The sequence below is a fragment of the Mesoplodon densirostris genome, chromosome 5 (genome assembly GCF_025265405.1).
Source record: "Mesoplodon densirostris isolate mMesDen1 chromosome 5, mMesDen1 primary haplotype, whole genome shotgun sequence".
In the NCBI taxonomy this organism is placed as follows: domain Eukaryota; kingdom Metazoa; phylum Chordata; class Mammalia; order Artiodactyla; family Ziphiidae; genus Mesoplodon; species Mesoplodon densirostris.
Window position 1 is genome coordinate 61,032,279 of NC_082665.1, and position 17,402 is coordinate 61,049,680.

The 17,402-nt window shown below is 41.1% G+C and overlaps 1 protein-coding gene across 4 annotated transcripts in view; it reads right to left on the reverse strand.

The window, feature by feature from the left end:
- Positions 1-17,402, reverse strand: part of CCDC191 (coiled-coil domain containing 191) — a 108,285-nt gene that overhangs the window by 87,512 nt on the left and 3,371 nt on the right. For all 4 annotated transcript variants that reach the window (XM_060098959.1, XM_060098957.1, XM_060098961.1 and 1 more), the window contains 2 exons: positions 13,756-13,897; positions 2,041-2,184 (listed from right to left, as the gene is read on the reverse strand). In XM_060098959.1, the coding sequence (XP_059954942.1) occupies positions 2,041-2,184; positions 13,756-13,897 (286 nt within the window). The remainder of the gene's footprint in view (positions 1-2,040; positions 2,185-13,755; positions 13,898-17,402) is intronic.

Consider the following 17,402-nt stretch of genomic DNA (forward strand, 5'->3'; position numbering starts at 1 on the left):
TTGCGGAGCACAGGCTCCGGACGCGCAGGCTCCGGACGCGCAGGCTCAGCGGCCATGGCTCACGGGCCCAGCCGCTCCGCGGCATATGGGATCCTCCCAGACCGGGGCACGAACCCGTATCCCCTGCATCGGCAGGCGGACTCTCAACCACTTGCGCCACCAGGGAGGCCCCAGTCTCCATCTTTTGATTGGGATGTTTAGTCCATTTACATTAATGTAATTCTTGATAAGGCAGGATTTACGCTTGTCATTTTGATATTTGTTTTCTATATGTCACATGTAAATGCCCCTTTCAGGATGAAAAAATTACCTTTTATTACTAGTTTGCTGAGAGTTTTAATCAGGAATTAATTTTGTCAAGTATTTTTCCTGTACCTATTGAGATAATCATATGTTAATAATTTTTAAAATTTTTATTTATTTATTTATTTATTTATTTATTTATTTATGGCTGCATTGGGTCTTCATTGCTACACGCGGACTTTCTCTAGTTGCGGCAAGCAGGGGCTCCTCTTTATTGTGATGGCTTCTCTTATTGCAGAGCATGGGCTCTAGATGTGCAGTCCTCAGTAGCTGTGGCATGCAGGCTCAGTAGCTGCGGCACACGAGCTTAGTTGCTCCACGGCATGTGGGATCTTCCTGGACCAGGGCTCGAACCTGTGTCCCCTGCATTGGCAGGGGGATTCTTAACCATTGCACCACCAGGGAAGTCCGTTAGTTAATAATTTTGATAAACATCCTTTTTTAATGGCTAGGTAATATTTTTGTTCAATGTTTCGATCCCCCAAAAAAGTAATACTACAAGCATAAGATGAGTGAGGCCTCATAAGATACTAGAAGGTAATAACAAATCTAAGTAAAGAGATATAACTAGATATATTAGCACCATATGAAAGAAGGTAGCAGTCTCATATTTCAGACATGCTTCAGAATAACTATTACGTACTGAAATGCCTCACTTTAATAATGATATCATTAAACTAGAAAACATCCAGAAGGTGGCAACCTGTATATCTAGAAACAATGTGATATAAAGAACTGTTGAGAGTACTGGTGCTATTTAATCTAGGAAGACTGATGTATATGAAAGATCAGATATGATTACAACTCTCACAAGAAAAGAAAAGACTGTTCTTGAGAGAGAGAACATGATATTATTTTCTGTTGCACAAAAGGGTAAAAGTTACTGAGGACAAAATCCTAATTCTCCTAACTAAGAGAGAATTTATGAATATTAGAGCCTCACAACAGGTGAATGGGCTCCTCCCAGAGTGCAGGCTCCCTATCCTGGGAGGTGTTCAGGCAGAGGTTGTATTACCCCATATTAGGGATACTGTAGAAGAATCTCTGTCTAAGGGGGTGAAGAGGGTAGATTGGATTAGGTGATCTTGAGGAGTCCCCAAACTTTAAGGGCTCATGACTTTGTGATTTGTGAGCTGGGGATTCTGTAGTGTCCTAAACAAGGGAAATGCTGCAAGATGAGCTCATCAGGGGTGTCTGAGCCATGCATGGCAAGATGCCACCACCATCACTATGCCTACCCTTATGCTTAGGGCAAAAAATCTTAAGACTCTTTGGTTACAACTGAGGAATCCTCACAAGTAGCTATTTAACTTGTCTGAACTAACTCCGTGTACAAGTACTAACCTCCCTCATAAAGATATATGAAGCATTTTGTAAACACAAAATGAGATATCAATGTTTAAATATAGTAAAACATTTAAAAGCCATCAAAGTAAATGGTCATCCAATAATATATGGAAAGAGGCACCCTTAAACAGCATTAATTGCCTTTATAATCATAAGAAGAATTACAAATAATAGAATATTTTAATTTAAAAAAATGACGAATTTACTGAGGATATAGATAAGTAATTTAAATTGAATCAAGAAAAATTAAAGCCAATTACAAAACTAAGCAAAACACAGAAAAGTCAAATAACATATCATTTATTATTCAAAACAATTAAAAAGTTTTGGACACGTTCTTGGACACATTCATTGGATGTTAAAGCTTAGCACAATTAAGTAAGCTCTTACCATCGCACTTGTCATATTTCAAATGCCCGTTGGCTTCTGGCACAGGAGGGATACGTGACACAGTGTCTTCAGCATCACCGTCCCCATCACTTGCTAGTTCTTGTTTAAGTTTGGTATCTAACCAGTCATTGACCAATTCCTGAGCTGTCAATAAAACAAAAACATCTTTTTACTTCGGAGACTTTCTTCATTTGCTGTTTTCACTCATTCAGTAAATGTTAACTGAGCACTTATCATGTGTCAAGTACTGCTCTAGATGTTGGGAATATACCAGTGAATAAAAGAGGAAAAATAAAACCTACCACCATGAAGCTTATGTTCTAATTGGGGAAGAGAGACAATGAACAAGCAAGTCAGAAAAACAGAGCAGGAGAAGGAGAAATGGTGTACAAGAAATGAAAGATGGGTGTTGATAGTTTTAAATTAAAACTGGGTTTTGGGTGGTCAAAGGAGACATCACTGAGAAGACATTTGAGCAAAAAAGGGAAGGAAGTAAGGGAGTGAGCCATCTGGCTATGTAAGGGAAAGTTAATCTGTGCAGAGGGAAAACAAGTGCAAAGGCCCTAAGGCAGTAGAGTGTCTAGTGTATTGGAAAAACAGCATGGAGGTGGTATGGCTGGAGGAATGAGTGAAGGGAGAGTAGTTGGAGATGAGCTAGAAGAGGTAATGTAGGGATCAGGTTTAGAGCAGTGGTTCTAGAGCAGTAGGGGTGATCTTACTCCCCAGTGGACATCTGGCAATGTCTGGAGCCATTTTTGGTTATTACAACTGGGGAACTGGGTAGAGGCCAGGGATGCTGCTAAACATCCTACAATTCATAGGACAGGCCCCACAACAAAAATTATCTGGCCCAAAATATCAACAGTGTTGAGGTTGAAAACACTTTGTTTAGATAAGTCTTGACAGCATTCTAGGTACTTTGGCTTTTACTATGTATGTAATGGGAGGTTTTTGAGCAAAGAGGTAACATATTTTAAGAGCATCACTCTGACTACTATGTTAAAATAGACTATACGGGGACAAGCTCAGAAGCCGGAGACAACAGTTGAGAGATAAATATCCAGAAAAGGGGTGATGATGGCCTGGACCTGAAGTGGAGGTACTAGAAATGCTCAGATTCTAGAACATAATGTTTTGAGGTGGAGTTGACATGATTTGCTGATGGGCTGGATATGGAATGTGAGAGAAAGAAATCTATAAGGGTTTTGGCTTAAGCAACTACAGAATGGAGATGTCATTTACCGAGATAGGGAAGACCAAGGGAGCAGCAGGTTTGGATGGAAGATCAGGAGTTCAGTATCAGATGAGTTGGGTTTGAGATGCTTATGAGACATCCAAATAGGGATGTCAAATAGGTATTGGTTATATCATCTGGATTTCAAGGGAGAGGTCCAAGCTGAAGAAATAAACATGGGTGTTGTCAGCAAACAAATGGTATTTAAAGCCATAGAAATGAATGAGATCAGCAAAGGAGGAAGGTAGATAGAGAACTGGTTCAAGGACTAAGCCCTGAGGAACTCTAGTATTTAGAGGTTGAAGAGATAAGGCAGAACCAGGTAAATAGACTAGGAAGGAGAGACCATTGAGATAGGAGGAAAATCAAAGAGTGTGATATCCTGGAAGCCAACTTCCATTTGGATTTCTTTCTTAGTGACATTCAGAAAATCTTCTTAATTATAGAGTTATGAGAGAAAATGTCTACTTTAGCATTACTTTAATCATTATCATACAGCTCTTATGGATAGGGCATGGGCGTTTCAAAGAAGAAAAATGTCTATTTTAGTATTATCTTCATCATTGTTATTATCATTATTGCACAACTCTAAGGGAATGGAGTGTTTCCAAATACTAAATGATGCCAAGAGACATTTAATATAGATAGGAATCCATGATATGTAAAAATAGAAAAAAATGAATCAAGGTGATAGAAACTAAGTGTAAAAAGTATGCTAGAGGGCTTCCCTGGTGGAGCAGTGGTTGAGAGTCCGCCTGCTGATGCAGGGGACGCGGGTTCGTGCCCTGGTCTGGGAGGATCCCACATGCCGCGGAGCAGCTGGGACTGTGAGCCATGGCCACTGAGCCTGTGTGTCCGGAGCCTGTGCTCCACAACGGGAGAGGCCACAGCGGTGAGAGGCCCGTGTACCGCAGGAAAAAAATAAAGTACGCTAGCAACAGATACTACTGGCTTTCAGAGGAAGGTAGAGAAAGTGAGCAGATATTTACTGAGTAACCCTGTGTACAATGGTTCACATATTTATAATAAATTATGTGTAAAATAATTTGGATCTACTAAATGCCATTTATTAGTAAATAGAGGTTTACTATGAAGTGCTCCAAAAGAACAAGGAATGAGAACGTCTCTGGGAGGGTTCAACTGTAGTAACGCTTCATGTTGGATCAGAGGCTTGACGCCTACCTCAAAGCAGAGTTTCTCAAAGTATGTTCCCCAGAACACTAGTTCTTACTGTATATCAATAGACAGCTGATGAGAGGAGGAAAAAAGGATATAAACCTTTGAAACACATGTTCTATTCATACACTAGTACTTTCTAATGTGGATCACTAGTTCCTCAGGATATTAATATGTATTTCAAGATAAAAAGAGTTCAGGTTCTAGGAAGCTTGGAAAATGGGGTAAGTAAATATATATTTAACTGCAGGACTTTTTGGAAACCTTGAGTGGCTAAAGTATAGTGTGTATTCCTATTGGTGGGGTGGGAGAAGGGGTGGGTAAGACATAGCCTTGCCAATTACTGAATCAACCTCCTTTCTCCAACTCCAGTACCACCAACCACCCAAGACCAAGTGCCATTACAGCTCACAGAGACCACTGCAATAGACTCCCACTAGTCTCCCTTTTCCCTTTTTCTTCCCTATAAATCATTCTTCATATATTAAAAGCACCTCATATATTAGAAGCACTTCATATATTTAAGCACCTCTGCTTAAAACCCTTCAATGATGTCTAATCATACTCAGAATAAAATCTAAATTCTTCCCCCAGGCCTATAAGGCCCTATGTGACATGTCTTCTGCTCACGCCTGCAAGCTCACCTCCATGGGGTAGCTGCAGCAACACTGGTCTTCCTTCAGTTCCTCAAGCACACCAAGCTTGTACTTTAACTTTTTTTTTTTTAACATCTTTATTGGAGTAGAATTGCTTTATAATGGTGTGTTAGTTTCTGCTTTATAGCAAAGTGAATCAGCTATACATATACATATATCTCCATATTTCCTCCCTCTTGTGTCTCCCTCCCACCCTCCCTATCCCACCCCTCTAGGTGGGCACAAAGCACGGAGCTGATCTCCCTGTGCTATGCTGCTGCTTCCCACTAGCTATCTATTTTACATTTGGCAGTGTATATATGTCCATGCCACTCTCTCACTTTGTCCCAGCTTACCCTTCCCCCTCCCCATGTCCTCAAGTCCATTCTCTACATCTGCGTCTTTATTCCTGTCCTGCCCCTAGGTTCTCCAAATTTTTTTTTTTAGATTCCATATATATGTGTTAGCATACAGTATTTGTTTTTCTCCTTCTGACTTACTTCACTCTGTATGACACACTCTAGGACCACCCACCTAACTACATATAACTCAATTTTGTTTCTTTTTATGGCTGAGTAATATTCCATTGTATATATGTGCCACATTTTCTTTATCCATTCATCTGTTGATGGACACTTAGGTCGCTTCCATGTCCTGGCTATTGTAAATAGAGCTGCAGTGAACATTGTGGTACATGACTCTTTTTGAATTATGGTTTTCTCAGGGTATATGCCCAGTAGTGGCATTGCTGGGTCATATGGTAGTTCTATTTTTAGTTTTTTAAGGAACCTCCATACTGTTCTCCATAGTGGCTGTATCAATTTACATTCCCACCAACAGTGCAAGAGGGTTCCCTTTTCTCCACACTCTTTCCAGCATTTATTGTTTGTAGATTTTTTGAGGATGGCCATTCTGACTGGTGTGAGGTGATACCTCATCGTAGTTTTGATTTGCATTTCTCTAGTGATTACTGATGTTGAGCATCCTTTCATGTGTTTGTTGGCAATCTGTATATCTTCTTTGGAGAAATGTCTATTTAGGTCTTCTGCCTATTTTTGGATTGGGTTGTTTTTATTTTTTATTTTGAACAGCATGAGCTAATTGTAAATTTTGGAGATTAATCCTTTGTCAGTTGCTTCATTTACAAATATTTTCACCCATTCTGAGGTTTGTCTTTTCACCTTGTTTATGGTTTCCTTTGTTGTGCAAAAGCTTTTCAGTTTCATTAGATCCCATTTGTTTATTTTTGTTTTTATTTCCATTTCTCTACGAGGTAGGTCGAAAAGTATCTTGCTGTGATTTATGTCAGTGTTCTGCCTATGTTTTCCTCTAAGAGTTTTGTAGTGTCTGGCCTTACATTTAGGTCTTTAATCCATTTTGAGTTTATTTTTGTGTGTGGTGTTAAGGAGTGGTCTAATTTCATTCTTTTACATGTAGCTGTCCAGTTTTCCCAGCACCACTTATTGAAGAGACTGTCTTCTCCATTGTATATTCTTGCCTCCTTTATCAAAAATAAGGTGACCATATGTGTGTGGGTTTATCTCTGGGCTTTCTATCTTGTTCCATTGACCTATATTTCAGTTTTCGTGCCAGTACCATACTGTCTTGATTACTGTAGCTTTGTCGTATAGTCTGAAGTCTGGGAGCCTAATTCCTCCAGCTCTGTTTTTCTTTCTCAAGATTGCTTTGGCTATTCGGGGTCTTTTGTGTCTCCATACAGATTGTGAAATTTTTTGTTCTAGCTCTATGAAAATGCCATTGGTAGTTTCATAGGGATTGCACTGAATCTGTAGATTGCTTTGGGTAGTATAGTCATTTTCACAATGTTGATTCTTCCAATCCAAGAACATGGTATATGTCCCCAACTGTTTGCATCATCTTTAATTTCTTTCATCAGTGTCTTATAGTTTTCTACATACAGGTATTTTTCCTCCTTCGGTAGGTTTACTCCTAGGTATTTTATTCTTTTAGTAGCAATGGTAAATGGAAGTGCTTCCTTAATTTCTCTTTCAGATTTCTCATCATTAGTGTATAGGAATACAAGAGATTTCTGTGCATTAATTTTGTATCCTGCTACTTTACCAAATACATTGATTAGCTCTAGCAGATTTCTGGTAGCAGCTTTAGGATTCTTTATGTATAGTATCATGTCATCTGCAAACAGTGACAGCTTTACTGCTTCTTTTCTGATTTGGATTACTTCTATTTCTTTTACTTCTCTGATTGCTGTGGCTAAAATTTCCAAAACTATGTTGAATAATAGTGGTGAGAGTGGACAACCTTGCCTTGTTCGGTTCCTGATCTTAGTGGAAATGGTTTCAGTTTTTCACCATTGAGAACGATGCTGGCTGTGGGTTTGTCATATATGGCCTTTATTATTTTGAGGTAGGTTCCCTCTATGCCTACTTTCTGGAGGGTTTTTATCATAAATGGGTGTTGAATTTTGTCAAAAGCTTTTTTTGCATCTATTGAGATGATCATATGGTTTTTATGCTTCAGTTTGTTACTATGATTGTTACTTGATTGATTTGCATACATTGGAAGAATCCTTTCATTCCTGGGATAAACCCCACTTGATCATGGTGTAATGATCCTTTTAATGTGCTGTTGGATTCTGTTTGCTAGTATTTTGTTGAGGATTTTTGCATCTATGTTCATCAGTGATATTGGCCTGTAGTTTTCTTTCTTTGTGACATCCTTGTCTGGTTTGGTATCAAGGTGATAGTAGCCTCGTAGAATGAGTTTGGGAGTGTTCGTCCCTCTGCTATATCTTGGAAGAGTTTGAGAAGGATAGGTGTTGGCTCTTCTCTAAATGTTTGATAGAATTTGCCTGTGAAGCCATCTGGTCCTGGGCTTTTGTTTGTTGGAAGGTTTTTAATCACAGTTTCAATTTCAGTGCTTGTGGGTTGTCTGTTCATATTTTCTATTTCTTCCTGATTCAGTCTTAGCAGGTTGTGCATTTCTAAGAATTTGTCCATTTCTTCCAGGTTGTCCATTTTATTGGCACAGAGTTGCTTGTAGTAATCTCTCATGAGCCTTTGTATTTCTGCAGTGTCAGTTGTTCCTTCTCCTTTTTCATTTCTAATTCTATTGATTTGAGTCTTCTCCCTTTTTTTCTTGATGAGTCTGGCTAATGGTTTATCAATTTTGTTTATCTTTTCAAAGAACCAGCTTTTAGTTTTACTGATCTCTGCTATTGTTTCCTTCATTTCTTTTTCATTTATTTCTGATCTGATCTTTATGATTTCTTTCATTCTGCTAACTTTGGGGTTTTTTTGTTCTTCTTCCTCTAATTGCTTTAGGTGTAAGGTTAGATTGTTTATTCGAGATGGTTCCTGTTTCTTAAGGTAGGATTGTATTGCTATAAACTTCCCTCTTAGAACTGCTTTTGTTGCATCCCATAGGTTTTGGGTCGTTGTGTTTTCACTGTCATTTGTTTCTAGGTATTTTTTGATTTCCTCTTTGATTTCTTCAGTGACCTCTTGGTTATTTAGTAGTGTATTGTTTATGCTCCATGTGTTTGTAGTTTTTACAGATTTTTTCCTGTAATTGATGTCTAGTCTCATAGTGTTGTGGTCAGAAAAGATACTTGATATGATTTCAATTTTCTTAAATTTACCAAGGCTTGATTTGTGACCCAAGATATGATCTATCCTGGAGAATATTCCATGAGCACTTGAGAAGAAAGTGTATTCTGTTGTTTTTGGTTGGAATGTCCTATAAATATCAGTTAAGTCCATCTTGTTTAATGTATCATTTAAAGCTTGTGTTTCCTCATTTATTTTCATTTTGGATGATCTGTCTATTGGTGAAAGTGGGGTGCTAAAGTCCCCTACTATGATTGTGCTACTGTTGATTTCCCCTTTTATGGCTGTTAGCATTTACCTTATGTATGTGCTCCTACGTTGGGTGCATATATATTTACAATTGTTATATTTTCTTCTTGGATTGACCCCTTGATCATTATGTAGTGTCCTTCTTTGTCTCTTGTAACAGTCTTTAAAGTCTATTTTGTCTGATATGAGAATTGCTACTCTAGCCTTCTTTTGATTTCCATTTGCCTGGAATATCTTTTTCCATCCCCTCAGTTTCAGTCTGTTTGTGTCCCTAGGGCTGAAGTGGGTCTGTTGTAGACAGCATATATATGGGTCTTGTTTTTGTATCCATTCAGCCAGTCTATGTCTTTTGGTGGGAGCATTTAATCCATTTACATTTAAGGTAGTTATCAATATGTATGTTCCAATTACCATTTTCTTAATGTTTTGGGTTTGTTATTGTAGGTGTTTTACTTCTCTTATGTTTCCTGCCTAGAGAAGTTCCTTTAGCATTTGTTGTAAAGCTGGTTTGGTGGTGCTGAATTCTCTTAGCTTTTGATTGTCTGTAAAGGTTTTAATTTCTTCGTCAAATATGAATGAGATCCTTGCTGGGTAGAGTAATCTTGGTTGTAGGTTTTTCCCTTTTATCACTTTAAATATGTCCTGCTACTCCCTTCTGGCTTGTAGAGTTTCTGCTGAAAGATCTGCTGTTAACCTTATGGGGATTCCCTTGTATGTTATTTGCTGTTTGTCTCTTGCTGCTTTTAATATTTTTTCTTTGTATTTAATTTTTCACAGTTTGATTAATATGTGTCTTGGAGTGTTTCTCCTTGGATTTGTCCTGTATGGGACTCTCTGCTCTTCCGGAATTGATTGACTATTTCCATTCCCATATTAGGGAAGTTTTGAACTATAAGCTCTTCAAATATTTTCTCAGTCCCTTTCTTTTTCTCCTCTTTTTTGGGACCCCTATAATTAGAATGTTGGTGCATTTAATGCTGTCCCAGAGGTGTCTGAGACTGTCTTCAGTTCTTTACATTTTTTTTTCTTTACTCTCATCTGTGGTAGTTATTTCCACTATTTCATCTTCCAGGTCACTTATCTGTTCTTCTTTCTCAGTTATTCTGCTATTGATTTCTTCTAGACAATTTTTAATTTCATTTATTGTGTTGTTCATTGTTGTTTGTTTGCTCTTTAGTTCTTGTAGGTTCTTGTTAAATGTTTCTTGTATTTTTCCCATTCTATTTCCAAGATTTTGGATCATCTTTCCTATCATTACTCTGAATTCTTTTTCAGGTAGACTGCCTATTTCCTGTTCATCTGTTTGGTCTGGTGGGTTTTTGCCTTGCTCCTTCATCTGCTGTGTGTTTCTCTGTCTTCTCATTTTGCTTAACTTTCTGTGTCTGGGGTCTCCTTTTGGCAGGCTGCAGGTTTGTAGTTCCCATTGTTTTTGGTGTCTGCCCCCAGTGGCTAAGGGTGGTTCAGTGGGTTGTGTAGAATTCCTGGTAGAGGGGACTGATGTCTGTGTTCTGGTGGATGAGGTTGGATCTTGTCTTTCTGGTGGGCAGGACCGCATCCAGTGATGTGTTTTGGGGTGTCTGTGACCTTATTATGATTTTAGGCAGCCTCTCTGCTAATGGGTGGGGTTGTGTTCCTGTCTTGCTACTTGTTTGGCATAGGGTGGCCAGCACTGTAGCTTGCTGGTCATTGAGTGGAGCTGGGTGTTAGTGCTGAGTTGGAGATTTCTGAGAGAGCTTTCGCTGTTTGAGCCAGGAGGTCTCTGGTGACCAATGTCCTGAACTCGGCTCTCCCACCTCAGAGGCACAAGCCTGATATCTGGCTGGAGCACCAAGACCCTGTCAGACACATGGCTCAGAAGAAAAAGTAGAAAAAAAGAAGGGAAGAAAGAAAAAATAAAATAAAATTAAGTTGTTAAAATAAAAAATAATTTAAAAATTATTAGAATTAAAAAAATTTTAAAAGAAAAAAAGAAAAAAAAAAAAAAGAAAGAAAGAAGAGAGCAACCAAACGAAAACACAAAGCCAGCAATGAGAACCAGTGCTAAAAATTATACTAAAAACAAACAAACAAAACAGAGAGAAATCTAGGACAAATGGTAAAAGCAAAGCTATAAAGACAAAATCACAGAAAGAGGCATACACATACACACTCACAAAAAGAAAAAGAAAAAATATATATATATAGTAAAAGAAAAAAGAGAGCAACCAAATCAATAAAACAAATCTAACAATGATAATAAACTCTAAATACTAAACTACGATAAACATTAAATGAAAAGCAAATTAGATGCAGAAAGCAAACCCCAAGTCTACAGTTGCTCCCGAAGTCCACCGCCTCAATTTTGGGATGATTTGTTCTATTCAGGTATTCCAGAGATGCAGCGTACATCAAGGTGATTGTGGAGATTTAATCTGCTGCTCCTGAGGCTGCTGGGAGAAATTTCCCTTTCTCTTCTTTGTTCGCACAGCTCCTGGGGTTCAGCTTTGGATTTTGCTGCACCTCTGCGTGTAGGTCGCCGAGGGCATATGTTCCCCACTCAGACAGGACAGGGTTAAAGTAGCAGTTGATTAGGGGGCTCTGGCTTACTCAGGCTTGGGGGAGGGAGAGGTTCAGTTGCAGGGTGAGCCTGCAGTGGCAGAGGCTAGCGTGATGTTGCAACAGCCTGAGGTGTGCCGTGTGTTCTCCTGGGGAAGTTGTCCCTGGATCTCAGGACCCTGGCGTTGGTGGGCTGCACAGGCTCCCAGGAGAGGAGGTGTGGATAGCGACCTGTGCTTGCACACAAGCTTCTTGGGGGCTGCAGCAGCAGCCTTAGCATTTCATGCCTGTCTCTGGGGTCTGCGCTGGTAGCCGCGGCTCACACCCACCTCTGGAGCTCGTTTAGGCAGTGCTCTGAATCCCCTCTCCTCACGTACCCCAAAACAATGGTCTCTTGTCTCTTAGGCAGTTCCAGACTTTTTCCCGGACTCCCTCCCGGCTAGCTGTGGAACATTAGCCCCCTTCAGGCTGTGTTCACGCAGCCAACCCCAGTCCTCTCCCTGGGATCTGACCTCCGAAGCCCAAGCCTCAGCTCCCAGTCCCCACCTGTCCCGGTGGGTGAGCAGACAAGCCTCTCGGGCTGGTGAGTGCTGGTCAACACTGATCCTCTGTGTGGGAATCTCTGCTTTGCCTTCTGCACCCCTGTTGCTGCACTCTCCTCTGTGGCTCCGAAGCTTCCCCCCGCCACCCGCCGTCTCTGCCAGTGAAGGGGCTTCCTAGTGTGTGGGAACTTTTTCTCCTTCACAGCTCCCTCCCAGAGATGCAGGTCCCATCCCTATTCTTTTGTCTGTTTTTTCTTTTTTCTTTTGCCCTACCCAGGTACATGGGGAGTTTCTTGCCTTTTGGGAAGTCTGAGGTCTTCTGCCAGTGTTCAGTAAGTGTTCTGTAGGATGCATTTCTGATATATTTGTGGGGAGGAAGGTGATCTCCACATCTTACTCCTCCGCCATCTTGAAGGTCTCTCTGTACTTTAATTCTTTTTTTTTTTTTTTTTTTTTTTTTTTTGCGGTACGCGGGCATCTCCCCGTTGTGGCCTCTCCCATTGCGGAGCACAGGCTCCAGACACGCAGGCTCAGCGGCCATGGCTCACGGGCCCAGCCACTCCGCGGCATGTGGGATCTTCCCAGACTGGGGCACGAACCCGTGTCCCCTGCATCGGCAGGCGGACTCTCAACCACTGCGCCACCAGGGAAGCCCTGTACTTTAATTCTTGATGCCACCTTTCCCACTGCCTGGGATGCTCTTCCTCCATCACAGCTCACCTGGCCCTTTCTTGTTATTCAGGTCCAAACTCGGATGACTTATCACTACCTGACCATTTATTTTTCGTTTTATTTATTCCCACTCTAGAATGTATACTCCATGAAAGCAAGGACTTCATCTGTTGTTCATAACCTGCTCTTCCAATGCCTAAAATAGTACCTGGCACAGAGTAACAATTTAATATATATGTTGAATAAATGAAGAAATAATCTGAAAAACTGGAGACATAAATGATCCAAATGGAAATTGGCTTCTAGGACATGGCACCCTGGCTTTCCTCCTACCTCAGGGGCCTCTCCTTTCCAGTCTTCTTTGCTGGTCCCTCCTGATCTCTTCACCCCTAAACAGTGGAGTTCCTCAGGGCATCAGTAACTAAAATACTGAATTCCAGAGGAATAAATGTTTTGGGGAGGCAGGGAGGTGAGGTCAGCTTTAGACTCTCTTCATAAAGAACAAAGTTGATTTATAAACTAGTGGTCAGATTACCTGTATGATAGTAGATCAAGTTAACAAGCTGCCCTCCGTGCCACAGGATTAATATCTTACACTTACTAGATAACTGTGTTATGTCAAAACTGCCTCTGGATGTGGTTCTACTTCAAGAGACAAAATAAGCCTTAAATGTAAACTGACTTGTAATATTGGAGTTAAAGTAAATTAGCTTCAGGGAAGTAGAAACAAACAAAAATTAAGAATAAGAGAAAGAAAAGCTCTCATTTCATACTTTGAAATACATTATGGGTTACTCTTTTTTTTTTTTTTTTTTTTTTTTTTTGCCGTAAGCGGGCCTCTCACTGTTGTGGCCTCTCCCGTTGCGGAGCACAGGCTCCGGATGCGCAGGCTCAGCGGCCATGGCTCACGGGCCCAGCCGCTCCGCGGCATATGGGATCCTCCCAGACCGGGGCACGAACCCGTATCCCCTGCATCGGCAGGCGGACTCTCAACCACTGCGCCACCAGGGAGGCCCTGGGTTACTCTTTAGTAAGTTGTACTCCAAAGAATTGTTAACATCGCAGCAAAAAATGTATTCTCTTACCTTCTGCATAGACTTCATCATGATCCTCTATTTGCTCAGGTGTTTCCAAATCTACAATTTGGCCCCAAAGCCTTCTGGATAAATCTGAATTTCCAGCAGAAAATGCTTTTGAAACTGCAAATTCTGAAGTTTTCTCCACTCTCTTTAAAAGAAAAAAGAAAAAATCCACTAAGATGACAGCTTCCTTCAGGGTTAGAGAATTTCTCTCCTATTTAAGAATCTGATCTTCTACCAACTACCAAGATACTTTCATTTTTCCATTTTTAAAGGAACTCTGAGGTTTAAACATCCACCCTAAATAATTTCATTCATTAAATATGCGATTAATTACAGTATTTTACCAAGTTTTAACAGGTGTTCACAATGTTTATATTTGAACAAAAGGTAATTTAAGCTTTAGATAACTTTTGTTTAGAGCATTAGTAATGGGATCCTGACACCTGGACATTTTATTTTTAAAAATATATAATATTTTATTAGTTTCCATGCCACTAGGACTTGCATATGAATATGAACCAGAGGCAGGTAGCTACACTTCCTCAATTACCTCTGAAAGGAACTTCCCATCATATATTAGGCAAACTGTAAGTTCAAAAAAAGTGGAATAAACAGAGTCATTGAACTGCAGTAATCAGGAATATTTTAACTCAACAGTGGGAATCTAGTAAAAGTATGGCCAAATTCACAGCAACGGGGAAGGGATTAGCAGAGGTGGACAAACTCTTGGCATTTTGGTTTACCTGCATGGTATAAAAAGTGTATTTTACAATTAACCCCCGACTTCCCCCCTCTCACACCACAAGCTGGTTTTTCCTCCATGCCTGTTGTGTTCCCAGCCTTCCAACTCAGGTAGTGACTATTCTTTCAGTTCATCAGGACGAAAATCTTGGAGGCCTTCTTGAATCCACTCTCTGTTATCCCAGACATAATCTGTCAGGAAATCTGTTGACTCTAATTTCAAAATATATCCAGAAGCTGACCCCTTCTTGTTACCTCCAGTGCTATCACCCTGGTCCAAGGCACCACCGTCTCCTGACACATTTTCTGGAATAGTCTCCCACCACAGCAGCCAGAGAAACCCTTTTAAAATGAAAGCCGTCTCCTATTAACTATACTCAAAACCCTTCAATGGTTCCCTAGCTCCCTCAGAACAAAAGTCGAAGTCCTCATGATGTGCTCCGTGGTCCTCCAACATCAGGCCCTTTGTGAGCCCGCTAAGCTCGCTTGCCGCTCCTGCCACTGCTCACTCTACCTCAGCCACTCTGACTTCCTTGTTCATTCCTCCTTAAACGTGCCAAGCGCATTCTCACCTCAGCCTCTGTGCTTTCTTCCCCTCTGACTGCTCTCCTCCAGAAGGCCGTACTACTGTTTCCCTCCCCTCCTCAAGTCTTTACTCAAATGTCACCTTCGTAGCAAGGCCCGCTCTGACTATCCCTTAAAGAATTGTAAACACCCCCCTCCTGGCTCTCCCAGTTTCCCTCGGCAGTTCTGACTTTCTCTGTAGCACTTATGACCTTATAACATATTTTATCATTTATCGTCTCCCCTAACTTGAACATAAGCAGGGATTTTTGTCTTTTTCATGCGTGAAACCCCTAGCACCTAAAACAGTGCTTGGTACATAACAGATGCCCCATCAATGTTTGTTAAAGAATGGCTATGTTAAAGAGTTATTCAAAAAAGCCACACTTTCCCATAGTTTATGTTGTTGTCTGACCTATTTTGAAAATGATTTTTCCTCGTGCCCTTTGTGGAAAGACTGGTAGTACAACTGTCAAAACCTGCCATGGCCTTTACCTTTTAAACTCTCAAGGGTTTTGTATACTAAGCTTGAATTAGAAGCAGAGGAATACAGTTGAAAAGGCAAGGATAACTTGAAAAAGATGTAGAAAATAGAACATATGGGAAAAGATATGAATCAGAAGAAAAATGATCTAATCAGGGTTAGAGTCAAGAAAGTATCATTTATTCTTTATGAGGTCACTCTGGAGAGATCTGTTTCCCACATTGTCTTTCCATATATGTCCCCCTCTTCCATTTTGAGTGAGTGGTCCACTCAAGTGGATTTGGAAATCTTAGTTCTAGAAGTTGTAACAGTTTAGGGTACATCCAGAGTTGGGATATATTAGGGAACAAAATCAGACAAGAAGACAGAGGAGTGAACAGAGAGGTATTAAGAGAAGCAAGAGGGGGGCTTCCCTGGTGGCGCAGTGGTTGACAGTCCGCCTGCCGATGCAGGGGACACAGGTTCGTGCCCCGGTCTGGGAAGATCCCACATGCTGCAGAGCAGCTGGGCCCGTGAGCCGTGGCCGCTGAGCCTCTGCGTCCGGAGCCTGTGCTCCGCAATGGGAGAGGCCACAACAGTGAGAGGCCCGCATACTGCAAAAAAAAAAAAAAAAAAAAAAGAGAGAAGAGGAAACAGTGTCACGAAAAGGTAATGGAGGAGAGAATTTCTAGAATAAAAAAGTGATAACTGTATCAAACAGACCTTAAAAAGTTTGAGGACAAAGAACAGACCACTGGATTTACTCAGGAAGTCATTTGTGACAACTTTCTGTGGAGTGGTAAGAAGTAGAAACTGAAGGAAAATAATTTTGGACACAAGAGGATAATAAAAACACAAAGGCAAGGAGTCCAGGCTATACATCCAAAGATACTGGAAAAGAAAAAGAAATAGTATGGCAATCAGAATGGACTGCACGGTGAAATGAGAACTTCTTGATTTTTTTCAAGACACGAGATTTGAGGGTATAATGGAGAAAGAGCTACTGCGGAAGTTTTAGAGGAATGATAAAATCTAACCAAGTCAAGCTGGCTGACAACGGCATGAAACAGGAAAATGGTGCAGACAAGTCACAGCAGAATTTTATCCTTCTATTTTACCTAAATCTTCCCCTCTGGGGGAGACGGTGACTAAATGAACAATTAAGCCCTGCAAAGGCTTGGCATTCTGACTTTCAACACTGACACGCAAGCTGAGCCTGATGGAGACTGAGAAGTGGGCTTCCTAGAGGCTAGCCTCCATGACGGTGGACACATTTTATTGTCTTCTAAGTCAGGCCTTCTGCAGGAGCCAGGAAGCTTCCCTGGCCCCATTTATATGAGCGCCCCACGCCATGAGCTTCCACTGCATCCTTAATTCTCCCAACAATTTAAAGTAAGTTGTTTAGCCCCCCACTGGACTATAAACTCTGGGAGGGCAGAAACTGTACCTGCCCCGTGCACTGTTTTACTTCCGGTGCCCAACATAGTGGGCTAGTACTTGGCAGGAACTTAATACTGGCTGGATGAAAAAATGGTTAACAGTGATTATATCTGGCCTAGGTGCCACCTGGCCTGGTGTTCATAATGCCTGTCAATTTAGATAAGTAATAGCTCTTCAAAATAGTACCAGGCAGGGGGCTTCCCTGGTGGTGCAGTGGTTGAGAGTCCGCCTGCCTATGCAGGGGACACGGGTTCGTGTCCCGGTCTGGGAGGATCCCACATGCCGCGGAGTGGCTGGGCCCATGAGCCATGGTCGCTGAGCCTGTGCGTCCAGAGCCTGTGCTCCACAACGGGAGAGGCCACAACAGTGAGAGGCCCGCATACTGCAAAAAAAAAAAAAAAAAAATACTACCAGGCAGAGGATATTTTCCCAGGAAGATACT